We start from the raw sequence: 16,152 nt of genomic DNA, 5'->3' as shown, positions 1-16,152 counted from the left end.
CAAATGTGAGCTTAAAAACTAACTGGAAATGTGCTGAGATGACTTCAGATGTAGTCATAAGATTTTTTAAATTTATTATTTATTTTTGTGGCCGTAGACTGAAACCAACCATCAGCACTTCAGAGTCTGCGCACTCAGACTACTGGCAGGCGTCAGATGATCAAGCGAGAAGCTCTTAAAAAAACAACAACATCCGCTTTTGGTTTTCAAAATCAGTGTCTCGATGACCTCATTGTGCAAAAGAAATTCAAATTAGTTTCTAGTTCACATTGAACTAGTGTGGCAATGATTACAATATTATTATCATCATTAGTAGTAGTGGTAGTATTGTAGTATATATAACATTATTCCATAATATATGTAATATTATTTTATTGAACTAATAAAAGTATTAAATAAAAAAACAAAAAACAAGAGTAAGTAGAGTATGATCACATGACCAGAGCAATAAACATTTAAGAATACAGTTCATATTATAAGTTCAAGATATTTAATTATGGAGAATTAAAAAAAAGTGTAAAAAATAAAATAAATGTGAAAATTATTTTATACAAGATCTGGCCAAACAATAAATGTTTAGAAACATTTAATTTTCTTAATACAAGAGCCCAACATTTCATTACACAAAAAAGTTAGAAATAATTTATTATGGCAAAAACTAAACAGTAAAAGAAAACATTTATACATAAATGTATGTAAAACATCCTCACAGGACAACACCATTAACATTAAAGCTTTTCATAACTTTGCGAACAGAATACATTTAAAAATGTAATATATTCAGGTATAAAAATTGCACAAATAAATATGGAGAAAAAAAAGCTCAAAGATTAAAAGCATGATGATTATGTGACAATGATCTGTTTGTAACTTTGTAAATAATCAGACATTTGAATCTTTAGCAAACTAATCAAGACTTATTCGTTGGAACCTACATCCTTTTTAGTAACCAGCGTGATCTCACTAGGAAGGATATTGTCAGGTGTTTTGTTTCCGTTTTTATATGGATGATCTTCCTAAAACATTAAACAAAGTGAATACTGGAAGTACGATGGGGGTCTTGTTAATCATCCAATATAGGCTGATAGTTGGGGGTGGGGTCTTGTTAATCATCCAATATAGGCTGATAGTTGTTCCAGCAGCTGCTCGGGGTTGACTTAATTTATAATTTGTTGAGTTAAACTCTAAAAAAGTGCAATAATTAAGCTAATTTTCGCTAATTCTGTTTGGGTGATCATTGTTTAAATGTATAGACTACAGTCAGATATTTGGATAACAGGAATGATCTCTGTGATGATGATCATCATAATCCTTATCCCTCTGAAGCTACTACACCTCTGTACCTCATCCTTTCAGTGGACTGTGTAAAAAGGTCCACTGAGCTCTCTCCTAGATATCTTCATACTTCCACAGGTATGTCATATGGACCGTTCTGCTTTTCATCCTCTCAATAGCTAATCTCACTTCCTCCTTAGTAATCGTCTGCACGTCCTTATTTACTAACTTTCCTCCTTCTGTTATTACCTCTCTCTCTCAGGAGCTCCTCAAACTACTTTATCTTCTCAGTGAGGAATCCAACCTTATAAGAACATTTAACAATGTTAATCTACAAAAGTGACTAAATACTAAAGGCTCCTGGCGTGGACATGTAAGGATTTTTAGTTAAGCCTTTTATTTTCATTTAATAGCATAATATCTAGACCAAAAAAAAGAAAAAAAGCTGACTTCACTTTGTACGATTACTACTAAGAAGATTTTATTTTGAAGGCAGGATCATATCATTTCCGATCCTGTTGATCTTTTGTGTACATTGACGCGGTGTGATCGGCATCCGGAGAAAGACAACGGCTCTTGGAAGCTAGAGACGAGAAATCGCTGATCTTTGTATTTGATGTGTACCTGCGGTGCATATTTTAAGGCGCGTTTGTCTAACGATCGGGGCTGATCCCAACAGGCCTCCCCTCGTCTGCTGAGCCGCCTCTCGTCAATATTCGCTAATGGGAGGTCGGCTAACTTGACGATGACGATGATGGTGATGATGATGATGCATCAGAGGATTTATCCCGGTGTCTGACTGAGATGGAGCCAGCGGCGCTCGAGTGGAGTCGCTTGCTAGCCAGCTAGCGAGCTAACGGTGCCCTCCGGGATTGAGCGTGTTCCCAAGCAGACCGCGTTTTATAGCTAAATGGGTGCAGCCGCAGTTTTATCGCACAGTATTTCCACCTTTGACCCCCACGTTTGATAGCCCGACCATGCCGACCTGCAAATACTGCTAACTTAACCTCCTGGGTTGGGTACACGTGACAGCGTTTATCTCGCTCCAACAATTAGCTGCACCTTCGGCCGTCCTTGGATGCTTCAGTGACGGTAACCGGGTGAGTAACATGAGCTACAGGACTTTTACTACTCAATTACAGGGGTCGGGCTATATTCTGGATGAGGCACACGGCTATTGCGCTTTGCAGGAGCCTCCAGACACCCAGCGTACGAGTTAACGTGTGTTATTGTCTCGTAAAACACTGGAGTGTTAAGTCTTAGCTTCCTATGCTGTGCGTGTCGGTCTATTTCGCAATAGTGCCGATATTTATTAACTAATCTCGTTATGCTAACTCACTCCACCGCTAGCTAGCATGTCATGAAGTACTCGACCGCGTCCTGAGCGGCTGGTCCTTTTATGGTGCTGTCTTTGCAAGGAAAACTGTAAAAGCTTGGCCGCTAGAAGACTGTCGCTAAAGAAGAAGGAGCGGGCATATTTAAGAGTACATCTTCATTATCAATACTGTGACTGCAGCGTCCAGGACGCGTGTGTTACATATAAATTCCGTGAAATAGCCTCAGCCGATTAGCGGCAGACTCTGCTTGGTTTACAGAGTGTGTGTACGGATGTGTGTGTGTAATAGCTATGAGTAAATTTGGGGATTGGTTCAGACAGTTTGTGTACAGTGAGGATAACATGATGCAAGTTGCACACATGACTTGTTTCCTGTCTTGTGAAACAAGTCAGTAGGAGAGGCTAACTGCTGCCGTGCGTGTGTCCTTTTGCAGACGGTGTGTATCAGGATGGCACAGCTCTTGGATGGGGCCGGGAAACTGGTCTGGGTTCTCCTCAGATCCGTGCTCCGTTTCACTTTTATGTTCATCAATAACTGTGTAGCCATCCCATCCTACTGCTTGTACCTGATGCTGCTTCAACCCCTGAGAATATGGGACAGCTCCGTTTTCTGGTACATTGAAGGCATCATGTTCAAGTGGTTGCTGGCCATGGTGTCTTCATGGGGTTGGGTTGCAGGTTATACAGGTAAGATGTTTTTTTTTTTTCTCTTTTGTCATCCATTGTGCATCACTGTTGCCGAGTGTGTGTGTGGATGATGGGTTCAGTGGTGACCATCTAATAATGCAGGAGCCTGCTCTAACACCAGTATAAGTCTTTTCTTCACATAGGCCTGTTTTCTTCCAGGTCCTATGAGGTTACTTAAGAAGTTATTGCTATTGGGAAGATATTTTCAAAGTCTTTAAAAGCTAATAGAAGTATTCTGTTTGCTGTAGGGAAAAGTACACATTTTTAATGCTTAATGCATATAACATCAACCCAAAACATGTTTGAGAGAAACAAATGCTTATTGCTGTGACTTAGATGTACTTGCATGAAAGAGAGAGAGACAAGCATTGGCTAATACCGCCCAGCATCATGACAACTAAACATCGTGTAAACATGTTATTTAACAAACTTGGGGTTTGCTGAATGTCCTACTGTAAAACCCGCATTTTTCCATAGTGACCGATGGTTATCGTTGCGTCACTCGCCACGCTCTAGGCCGACATGAACGAGGCTTTAGCATTTGATTTCAAAGCACCTTCAGCAGGCACTTACAACTAGCAGAAGAATGCAATTTTTTCTGTAGCAACAGGTGGTTGCCAACTGGTCTCTTGGCCTGTGTAACTATGTTTTTATAATGTTTTTTTTATACTGGGCATGGACTGCAAAATAAAGGGCTGATATCAGTGTTTACAAAAACAGTATGGCCATTTATGATACTGATATATTTGTTTGTTTGTAATATCTTTATTATGATAAATAGCAGAAGCATTTTAAAATCCTTCCACACTATTTTTATATATATTTATATAGTTTAAAACTGATGCAGCGTCACAGGTTGATGTAAGACAGTAAATAGGGTAAATTTTGTAATTTTTCCTCTTTTCTTTTTTAATACCAGTTGTTGAAAAAACGAGTCAATAAGGAAGCTATGTGTCTATTCTTGGACATTCCAAGTTGTGGAAACATGTTACCTCTTGCAGCTTCAGGTGTATGGTTAATTGATTAATAAGCTACTAATGTTTTGGCCAAATGATTCAATAAAAATAAACAGCTCGTTCAATTGATGTTTTATTGATCCCACAAGGGAAATAATTGTAAGATGGTGCAAAACTTTTCTATATACAATAGTTCTTAAAAAATAAAAATGAAGTTAAGTTTAAGAAGAGTGAAAAGTGTGACTGAGATTGTGCAACAGAGCAAAGAAAGAGAGATTGATTTTAAAAAGCTAAACTTGTTTGTTTTGATCCTCAAGTACTGCAGCTGCACTTTGCCCTACTTTCAGTAGAGCTTTTTCAAATAATTGTGGTTACTTGCTTTAATAACTGATACTGTATTGAAATGCATTGCTTGCTGTTTATAAGGTTGAATATATTTCTTCTTGATTATATAAGAATTGTGCATTTGCAGACGGTTCATTTAAAGTAGCTGATCACTGAATATTTCAGAAATTGTTTCAAAATTATAGATTAAGAAAACCTTTTTGTGATGATTTTGTGCTTTTCTTTGTCATTTCTATCAGTAAATGAATTCCATATAGCTTTGGGATTTGTAGTCGGACACAATAGGACATTAAAAAAGCGTCTGGTGCATTCAAAAAATTACAATGCACATTTTTCACCGTTTTTGACATTTTATAGGTTAATTAACTGAGAGCGTAGTTGCCAGATAAATCAGTAATGAAGCTAATTGTTGGTGTGCTCCACAAATGACAGATGGAGACAGAATATCAGACACACTCACCTGACAGACACGAATATCACAGGTCGTCGTTGTTTCCACTCGAATGGCTGGTTGGATATCTTGACGTGACTCAGGCTACAGTCGGGTTCATTTATATGGAGCAAAATGCTTACAAACTGCTAAGTGGTGAACATGGGAAGCAACAAGGCATGCTAATTAATAATTCAAAGCTTTCACTCTATAGAGCACCTGGACTTGCGTTGAGCAATATGTATTGCAGGCTTTGATCGACAGGATTTGGGAGTGAGATATTTGGCCATTAAAGTTTAATTCAGATTTTAAAGGTATGACATACACTGTAATTTGCAATCTGGTACTACTCATACTATGTATAGCTATGTGTACGTACTAGTATTTGTTCTGAATCTTTTAAAGTGATGAAAACCAGATAAAATGGGACGTTAGTTACATTAATGCTTTGCAATTTTGAAATTTGAAAAATCACTTTAAAGCAGGGCTGTCAAACATAAGGCCCAGGGGCCAGAATCAGCCTGACAAAGAGCCCACTGAACAGCTCTGGAAGTGTGAAGGAGTGTATAGATTTATGAGCTTTTAATTGTATTTTTGTAAGTTTTACATCTTTTTCTATTAATCATTCATAATATGCCAAATTAAATAAGTATTAGATTAAAAAAAATAAATGATATGGTTTTCACAGTGGGTCCACAGGAAAAATACATTTTCTTTAAATTAATGAAAACTTTGTATTTAATAATTGCTGCATTACAAATCATGATGGAGAGAGAAAAAAATGGCTTACTGAGTCCCCATTTTGATTTCCAGTCAATTGAAACCATACCATTATCCAGCAGAGGTTAGATTTTTTTTTTTTCAAATGTGTAGGTATTGCATTTGAAAAAAGGAAAAAGGAAGTACATTTCATAACAGAAGACATTGTGTCATTTTGTTCAGTGAAAGCAGGGTGGCATTACCATGGCAACCGAGAGAGTCTTTTTATTTTTAACCCAATCCAGGATCTTTTTGTAACCCTAACCAAGTTTGTTGCAAATACCTAAACTTTACCAACGGATTCTTTACAATAAATAATTAATATTAATACAAATTTTACAAAATGTGTGAGACTCAAATGTGGTTGGACTGGACAGCCCCAGTAGGACTAACTTTGAATCGATTAGATATCAAGAAAAGACCAGCGGTCGGCGTTTGGTTAGTTTGAAATGTTTGCTGGGCAGATGGACATAGGCGCAAGAGATGAGCCAGCCATGATGCAACATTATTAGTATTATTATTAGTATTATTATTATCAAAGTCTGAGTAATGTTATTGTTATAAAAAACAAAACATAAATAGGAAAAGACAGAAAAAGCATTAGATGAACTGTTCAGTGGGCAGTCCTGGTTGTCCTTTTGTATGTGACAGTCTGAATTTTGTGCTCAAGGGCACTGGGACAAGGTTGAGTCAGTTAGCACTGTTACCTCTCAACACAAAGCGGACCTGCTCAAACCCCGGTTCCCCGCATTGTCTTTGCAATCTTCTAGTGTGGACGACACAGCACTATTTCAGTGCTCTAGTTTTTGTCCAAGGTCACAGCTTTCGACATTTATAGTCCATATTTTTCTTTCCGTGTTCAATAAATGTTGTAGTCTGATATCAGACTTGATCTCAATCTTTAATCGCACATTGCTTCTACTCTAATTTCTAAGGGAAGGGCAATCTGATTTTTTTTTTTTCCATAATTTAAATCAACACTAATAGAAAGCCTTGCAAGCAGAAGTGAAAACGGTTCAGCACCTTCATTTGCAGCTGGTTCAGTGGCCAGACTTTACGGTGCTGAAAACAAGCGGGTATTGGTTGCTTTAAATGTTCCTGCTGTAGAGTCTAATCATTGCTGTTTGGCTAACAGTTGGACTCCAAATGGGCCTGTGGGTGACTGTGACTGTATTCATGATTGGTCTGCATACCATACTTAACACGATGCTGTGCTGCCCTGTTATGTGGGACTTTTGGCAAACAAAAATGTGTTGTAAACTTTGCTGTAGATTCATCGTAATAAACACTCTTTTTGCAGTTTTGTGTAATCGGCAGAATCCTAATTGGCATTTAATCTAACAATAAATTGGTCAGATAAGCCATGTTTTAAGAAACTGTGCAAAAACTATTTATGTACTTTTGGAATGATTTTAATTAATTATTTATTTTTTGTCCAGTCATCCATCCCATCTTATGAATGGTCTTTTTCCAGATTTTACATGGTACCCATGGTCTGCACCATCATGACCTCACAAAATGTCTTTTTTGGCCATAACTCAAGAATTCATCAATAATTTATGATGAAATTTCACATAAATGTTTTATTGGATGGAATGAAACGTTGCATTCTGACCGAAGCATTTAAGCACAAGGTTGTGATTTTATTTATACCAATTAACTGACAGCATAGTGTTAAACAAGGACTCCTCCTAGCTGCTTGTTTTTATCTATGATGTTCCTAAAGACTGATAAGTAAATATCATGGCGTATGATGGACATTATAAGTTGGAGTCTGTTCAGGCTGTGTTTGCAGTCCAGAAAGTCTAGAAATATGTCAGGAAGGACTCTGACAGATTAATACGCTGCAGTCTTAAAGCTATGCTTTTGGTTAACTATCACACATGACGGATGTTGCATCACCTCCTGTGGAGAAACAGAACAGTGGTGCTTTGTAGATATCGTGGATCATTTTATCAGTAACAAACACTCGCATGAGGATGTTTTGGTGATCACAGGGGCAGTTTATATGAAATTAAATTATAATTACAGATTTTCTCACAGTTTGAGGGTGCAAGTGAAGGCTAAGGGTTAGAGTAGCTATTTTACTATGAGGTGAATGCACTCTTAATCTCTCTTTATTTTTTAATGTTTTTTTTTAACTAGATACTCAACCGAGAGCTGCATTCTTTCCTAATTAATGCACAGTTGTGGGAATTTTGCACCTTTTCTGGTTCGTTGGCTGCTGATTATTGGGGTTGCAATAAAGGATGACATCAGCTTTAAAAATGTGATGACACTTCATGTACTAATGCCATGTAAATTTGTTTGTTTTGTTCTGTTTTACTAGTATTAAGCAAAATTGAATAGATGAGTTTGTCCTGTAAAGAGGTTCATGCACCTCTCAAATGGCTCAAGTCAGGACAGAGAGCATCTTTAGTTTGGTTATCAGCAGCTGGGAACATCATCTCACGGATAAGAGCAAACCTCACTCCACAGCATGTCCACTGCAATCATGAATCTATGAACGGAAACATCTGGAAACTCTGAAAGCTTGTTATTTTGGATGGGAAAATATAGTCTTTTTGATTTAATTTGAAGCTTTATTTTTTTACTTACGGACAGAAGCCATTTTTAGTTTCCTATTTGCGCATTATTGTTTTTGTTGAAATACTACTGGCACTTTCATTTGTATTACTTCTTAAAATGAAATAAATAAAAAAACTATTTATTCCGACAGTCCTATTGAGTAATGTTAAAAATACACTGCATTATTTTCAAATTCATGTTTTCTGTGTCATGAATTTAATTTGCTGTGGGACGGGACAACAGGGTGATATTCACAGGTGGGCAGACTTGAGCAGGTGAGGTACTGGAGCATAGAACAGAAGGACTGCCAACAGATAAGATAAGAGTTATTCAAGTAATTGTTGAGTAATCGACTAATCAAAGAAAAATTGGCAGATTACTCAACTACCAAAATAATCTTTAGTTGCAGCCCTACTGATTATAATGGAAGGCATGCTGCAGTATTTGACTGCAGGAAGGCTCCCCTCTGCAAACAGGTTAACCTGTGACAAATGATTAACTAGATTTGTGTAGCAGACAAAGCACTGATCTGCAATTTCTTTTGACCAGAGGTTTCACAACTCTTATGTTCTCTCATAGACATGTTTGAGGAAACTAAATGATGACCGCTGTTTGACTTGAGCTTAGCTTTCAGTACAGTGATGTCGCTGCACGGTGATAAATGTTAAAATACTTCATCTGTAACTTAAGCAACTGAAGCATTTGGACGGTTCCAGCCTGTTGATTGAAAGAACTATAACTGCTCCACCAGTGCTGCTAGCTGGTTGGCATGACTCAATAGCTAACATTAAAACACAATTATGATGCACTAACAGGTATTTGCCTGTTTCACATGTAAAAAGGGCACAGGTACAGTTACATTAAGGAAAAAGTGCTTGATAACAGCAGCAATAATCAAACCACCATGATGCACAAGTGACGCACACCTCATGTCACTGTGAGTACACATGTACAGCCATAATGTGACACCTTATACATAATCAAGAGTGTGCGATACATCAGTGAGCACTGCTCACCCTTTATTCCATCACGAGATTCATAAAGGCGTGTCCTGCTGTGTTACTCTCACAGGATGTATTGCATATATTCAGGGCTTGGGTTTCAAAATGAGTATTGCACTTAATTTAATCCATCACCCCCCCCCCCCCCCCCCAAAAAAAAAAAAAAAAAAATTAATTATATTGTAAGGTATTCTCACATTTGGACCAGAGCAGAAGGACTTGCTGGTAGCACTGCAAAAGTGGACTGATGCTGCTTGGCATACAGAGTCTGTGTGAGCTCTCGTGGAAACGAAAAGCAAAGACACTGATGCAGCTCAATGAGAGTATCACAAAAAAGGAGAAGTGGACAAGAAATTGCACCACTTTTTGTTTGTTTGTTTATTTATTTATTTATTTTCTTGAAAGAGAATGACAAAAGGAAAAAGACAGTGCAAGACCTGTAATTAAGCTCACGAGTAATATTCACACCAAAGTGTTTGAATCCTTCCTATGAATCGTGTATTGAAGCTGTAATCTCAATAGCAGGGAGCCTGTTACTTTAACATTAACGTCTACAACTACGAGCATGCTATAAATAAGGTTCAGTATGAACCCTGAGATTGTGTGTTTGTGTTCTGCTGATGCTTCTTTTTTTTTTGTTTTGTTTTTTTACAGCATGTTTTGTCCTTTTATTTGTCTGCAGGTTTACGTTATGTCAGCAGAAATAAAACACAGATGTGCTGTTATAGCTGCGACAAAGAGTGGCCGTTAGAATTCATTAGGCCACTTTTTACAGGATAAATCTTGATTGCCAGGACTTCCATGCATCAAATATGAACTATCCCGCTATTAAGAAACATATGTTAAGCAAGGAAGATGCCTCAGAAAGCCTCAAACGTGTGAACCTTAGTGCTCGGTGGAAAGTTGTTGTTGTTGTTGTTGTTGAAAGCATTGTAACTGTGTTTGGTCTGATCAGACTGTCATGCTCACAACAGGTGCATTAAAGCCAGTGGGATTAAGTTTTCATTTCATGTTGTGTGAGTGGGTTGACTGTCTGACCTGCGATGAGATCAAAGATGACTGAATGTTCAGACTCTGCACACTTGTTTGCTTTCGTCACTCTTTGTTCACCGGGAATGTGACGTTTCCAAGAGAAGCAGCGCAACTATATACACGGCTGAGTGTGTGGACTGAATGAAATCGTTCAGAATTGGTATCTGTAAAAGCTGTACTTTCATTAGAATTTATCACCATTTAAACACCATGTGTGCAGCATCAGTATGTTAGCAGGAGAAGTATGCAAACCACAGACAGTATAAACTGTCGACGTAGCTTTAGCTGGCCTTAAAAGATACTTTCCTAAGGATTTTATGGGCTCAGGCAGTCATTTCATTACTTGGGGGTCTTACTGGCTTGTCAATCACAAGTTGTTAGCCAGCGAGCATGCAGCTTCACAGTCACATTGAACCCTTGTTCGTCACATGCAGTTTCAAAAGACCAAGTTGGCAACACTGAAAACTTTCAACTCATGGGCTCATAACAAGACTCCACGCTGTCTATGTCACTTTATACCACCCACACACCAAACTGCTTGCTAGCATTTATGCAGTCTTACAACTACTTAGTTGCGGTTATAGTATGATGGAAGATAATCTGCATCCATGAATTCAGAAAGCCCAGACCCCCCCCCCCCCCCCCCCCCCCCCCCCCTCAGTTTCAGTCAGAATCTGTAAGTCTATAACTTGACTCTTTTTTTTTTTTTTTTTCTTTTTTCTTCTTTTTCGTATATGTCCCGCATCTAACAAGGTACTTTTGGCTACTACCTCATTTGTCAAGAGGTCGCCACAGCTGATGGATGTACATGTTTGATTTTGCACTGACTTTATAGCCTTCCTGATGCAACCCTAATAGAGCTACGTTGTATCTCTTTGTCTCTAGCTATAGTCAGACATTGGTCTGTTATACAAAAATCAGTAAGCAGAACTTGGTGTTACAAATCCTGAATGCAGAATGGAAACATTTTGATATGCCGTTAGACTTGGGATGTTTTAGTTTTACTTCCATATTAGGGCTGCTTTGTTTTTTTTTTTTTGTTTGTTTTATTTCCTACAGGGTGTGCAAAGATATGCTAATGCTGAACAGCCACTTTCTGGCACCACATGGTCAACGTCTACAAACCTTGCAAAGGTCATAGGATATCTGATACTGATACTGAACAATGGACTGATCTAATTAGTTTTCTTCTGTCTTGAGTACCAGTTGCTAGCAGGAGAGCCAGCTATGTCTAGACAATGTTTTTGTTTCTGGTGTTCACTTATTTTCTTCCTATATCAGCCCTGATGTATCAGTATTGTCTGAGTGACATCACCTATCATTCAGGAGAAGTCTGCAGCAGCTACCTGTGTCTTAATGGCGAGCATAAATAGATTTGATCATTGGTATACTGGAGTTTTATCTTTATTTTTTTGATTCTGATCAGTACTAGTTTTGTTCCTTCTACTTGATCAGTAGAAATTAAAACCATAATAATTTATGTTAATCAAGATTAAAAGCAAATTGCCAACAAAATACAGGTTCTAGCTTCTCGGATGTGACTATATGCTAGTTAGTAATCTGATTGCTTTTGGGTATTGGAAAGTGAAAAGTCAGGTTAGCCTTTCAGGAATGGTGATTCCTTCTTGCTGTCTACGCCCAGTACAATCATTCTTTTATAGAGACAATAACATGCTGATGATAACTTATTATCACGTTGTTTTTCTGAATACCTACTCAAGAATAGATGCTTTTGTGCTGATAGGAGTTTCAAGTGATTAGATGCTTCTAAATGATTAGAAGTATAATTAAAAGAACAATTTTTGGATGTAGTGTTGTTCATATATTCTCTCTAATATCCCCATCTTGGGGGGATAACTGGGGATAACTTTCAGTGTTCCATGTTATGGCATAAGACTGAGCGTGTTTCAGGTTGTCTGAGCAGTAGACAGTGGCCGGCTGGAGTAAATTCATTCTGAAGCTGATTTTCATTTGTCAAAGCCTCCGTACACCCACGGAAATGTTTGCAGTTACTTGGCTGATTAGACTTGTTCTTTGGACTGTGTGGGTGTCCACAGATCATCTTTGACGGACATTTCCTCGACTGTCTTGAGCTATTTGTGTCACACCTGTTAGGCTGAGACAGCTTTGCTCTCTTTTCAGGATTTCATCAACCTCCGTTTACGTCAGTCTTTGTCAGCATTCTGTTCTGTTTGACCTCAGCATTGCTGGTATTTTGAGTCATTTATCCTACTGGCTAACGAGGTCTTTGTCCTCGGTAATCAAAGAAATGCATCTAGATGAAAGCACCGATAGAATATTCACTATAAAAACAACAGCATGCACTGTTAAAAGCTTTTACCTAGAGAAACAGTACTGTCGGTGTATTGGCACCACTTTTGTAAATGTTTAATGTGTGTAGTGCATGAAAACATACTGTAGGTTTAAATGGACTTGGAATCATGTCTTGTATCATGAGTGAAGGAGTGAACCAGAGTGGAATAATGGCCCTGCGGCTCGGGATCAGTGGAGAGGGCGATAGCATGAATGGAAATTAACATCTCTTTTGTTCTGAAGCCCTGAAACATGTTTGCATAAGTGGAGGCTGACGTTTAAATCCCCGGTGTGCAGAGAGAGACTGTGGGGTATTGATTTGGATGAACACTGTGCATTATGCGGTAAATCCATGTTTTAATGTCGATATGTTGTAACACAACAAACTTCTAGAGCAAAATGAGGTCAAACTGGCTTTTAGCTTTTATTGAGAGTAAGAATTTAAAAGCAATTCATGATACTCCACAATCATTGTATTGATATGGAGACCTTGATAACTGGATTTAACTTGGTCTTTTACTGTGTAGGGCTGTCTGTTCTTCACACTCACTGGACATGATCTGCTCCTGTATTATGAGAACAGAGTTATGGTAACCAGTTATTGATATTTTCATGAAATTTTGTCCTTCAACCTTCAGGTTGCTATCATTGCTGCTGGACTTGACACAAAAAGAAAGGATAAAAAAATCGATGTGGGGTAGAGTCCCCAGCCCAAACTAGGGCTGTGCGATATGACCAAAGTCTCATATCCCGATATAAGACATCTATCGTCCCGATAACGATATAAATCACAAAAATGTAACATTTTCTGTAAATTCTGTGAATCTCGGGCAGCTCGACTTGCAGGAAGTGTTTCCAGCTGCGCGTCATGTAGCTGGAGTCGAGTGTTTTAACCGATGCATGAAACTATACATTTTTAGACATAAGTTGTAACGGCCGCCGTTTTCTTTGTGAGTATTTATTACACGGCGTGCTGCGGGGAAAAGCCTGTTCTAACGTTTGAGTCTAAGGTTTATTTTTTTTAGCACCTGGCGGCTCTTTTTTACTTCTCATCCGTAAATAATCTGCTCTTTCACGTGATTCAGTTTATTTTGAAAAGTCAACAGGATCTTGAGCTTTATTGTGAAAGGTTTATGTGGAACATAAACAAGCGGACACGCGAGGGTGTTACCGTCGCTGTTGCTAACCACAACGCATAAAAACAGGCGCTTGTCTGTCAGTAGTGTGGTTATATAAATATAAGAGAAAGAGAGAACTTCAAGAAATTAATATAGCCACTACAGTGACCATCAAAACGATGAAAAAATATTGCCGTAAACAGCTTATTTTGCGACACCACGAAACAAACGATAGCGTAAAATGAAACGATAGACGTTTTTATATCGTCATCCGATATATATCGTTATATCGAACAGTCCTAGCCCAAACTATATTTAGTCATGAATGTATCCTGACCTGTTCGAGGGTTTTGAAGGCAGATAATCATTTGAGAATAGAATAGAATTCAACTTTATTGTCATTGCACATGCACAGGTACAGGGCAACGAAATGCAGTTTGCATCCATCCAGAAGTGCTTTAGCCGTGATATAGATATATTACAATATATATTAGCAATAATATAGATATGTAAGTAATTACAGAAATGGGTCTATTATGGTATGTTATAATGTACACGGTATGAAGTATGTTATGAATATTCTATAACTATAAGTATGTACAGGCTGTAGTGAGTACAAGCTATGAACAGGATATAAATATGAAATAAAAAACTATACAGAAATCTGAGATATACAGCTATACAGAAATGTGAACTATGCAAGTTATAAACAGTTGTAGGATTAAAAATTATCGTATGTACAGAATGATTATTTACACAGAACTATACAGTAGTGCAGTTAAGATAAGTGAGATATGTGGATAATTTCTACAGAGGCTCTATAAAGTGCTAGTGGTTGTGAGTGGTGGTTCAGTCCACGTTATTATTGTGTGTTTGAGGGTACGGTTGTCCATTTTGTGTGTGTGTGTAGGTGGTTGTGGGTGTGTGTATGTTCAGTCCATGAGTTTAACGTGGGTCAGATGTCAGGAGGCAGAGTTCAGGAGTCTGACAGCTGTGGGGAAGAAGCTCTTCCGGTACCTGGTGGTCTTAGTCCGGAGGCTCCTGTAGCGCTTCCCAGAGGGCAGGAGGGTGAAGAGTCTATGTGATGGGTGACTGGGGTCTTTGATGATTTTCCCAGCCCTTTTCAGACACCGCTTCCTGTAGATGTCCTTTATGGCAGGAAGTGGTGCTCCGGCGATGCGCTGGGCAGTTTTCACGACCCTCTGCAACGTCTTCCCGTCCGAGGCAGAGCAGTTCCCGTACCAGACTGTTATACAGTTGGTCAGGATGCTCTCGATGGTGCAGCGATAGAAGTTCACCAGGATGTCTGAGGACAGGTGGTTCTTCCTCAGAGTCCTCAAGAAGAAGAGGCGCTGGTGAGCCTTCTTGACCAGCTTGGAGCAGTTGGTCGTCCAGATGAGATCCTCGGAGATGTGGACTCCCAGGAACTTGAAGCTGCTCACACGCTCCACAGCCGTCCCCTTAATGTACAGGGAGTGCAGAATTATTAGGCAAGTTGTATTTTTGAGGAATAATTTTATTATTGAACAACAACCATGTTCTCAATGAACCCAAAAAACTCATTAATAGCAAAGCTGAATGTTTTTGGAAGTAGTTTTTAGTTTGTTTTTAGTTTTAGCTATTTTAGGGGGATATCTGTGTGTGCAGGTGACTATTACTGTGCATAATTATTAGGCAACTTAACAAAAAACAAATATATACCCATTTCAATTATTTATTTTTACCAGTGAAACCAATATAACATCTCCACATTCACAAATATACATTTCTGACATTCAAAAACAAAACAAAAACAAATCAGCGACCAATATAGCCACCTTTCTTTGCAAGGACACTCAAAAGCCTGCCCTCCATGGATTCTGTCAGTGTTTTGATCTGTTCACCATCAACATTGCGTGCAGCAGCAACCACAGCCTCCCAGACACCGTTCAGAGAGGTGTACTGTTTTCCCTCCTTGTAAATCTCACATTTGATGATGGACCACAGGTTCTCAATGGGGTTCAGATCAGGTGAACAAGGAGGCCATGTCATTAGTTTTTCTTCTTTTATACCCTTTCGTGCCAGCCACGCTGTGGAGTACTTGGACGCGTGTGATGGAGCATTGTCCTGCATGAAAATCATGTTTTTCTTGAAGGATGCAGACTTCTTCCTGTACCACTGCTTGAAGAAGGTGTCTTCCAGAAACTGGCAGTAGGACTGGGAGTTGAGCTTGACTCCATCCTCAACCCGAAAAGGCCCCACAAGCTCATGTTTGATGATACCAGCCCAAACCAGTACTCCACCTCCACCTTGCTGGCGTCTGAGTCGGACTGGAGCTCTCTGCCCTTTACCA

At 38.7% G+C, this 16,152-nt stretch overlaps 1 protein-coding gene across 1 annotated transcript in view; it reads left to right on the top strand.

The window, feature by feature from the left end:
* The first annotated feature begins 1,793 nt into the window (after window positions 1-1,793).
* lpgat1 (lysophosphatidylglycerol acyltransferase 1) overlaps window positions 1,794-16,152 on the top strand; it is a 59,446-nt gene continuing 45,087 nt past the window's right edge. Inside the window, exons 1-2 of the mRNA XM_084952324.1 lie at window positions 1,794-2,375; window positions 3,046-3,298. Coding sequence (XP_084808450.1) covers window positions 3,061-3,298 — 238 coding nt within the window. The 5' untranslated portion in view covers window positions 1,794-2,375; window positions 3,046-3,060. The remainder of the gene's footprint in view (window positions 2,376-3,045; window positions 3,299-16,152) is intronic.

This window comes from Perissodus microlepis, chromosome 15 (genome assembly GCF_051167445.1).
Source record: "Perissodus microlepis isolate ML-2025 ecotype Zambia chromosome 15, ASM5116744v1, whole genome shotgun sequence".
NCBI classification, from domain to species: domain Eukaryota; kingdom Metazoa; phylum Chordata; class Actinopteri; order Cichliformes; family Cichlidae; genus Perissodus; species Perissodus microlepis.
Note: the sequence above shows the minus strand (reverse complement) of the source record. Positions and strands in the feature narration are given on the sequence as shown.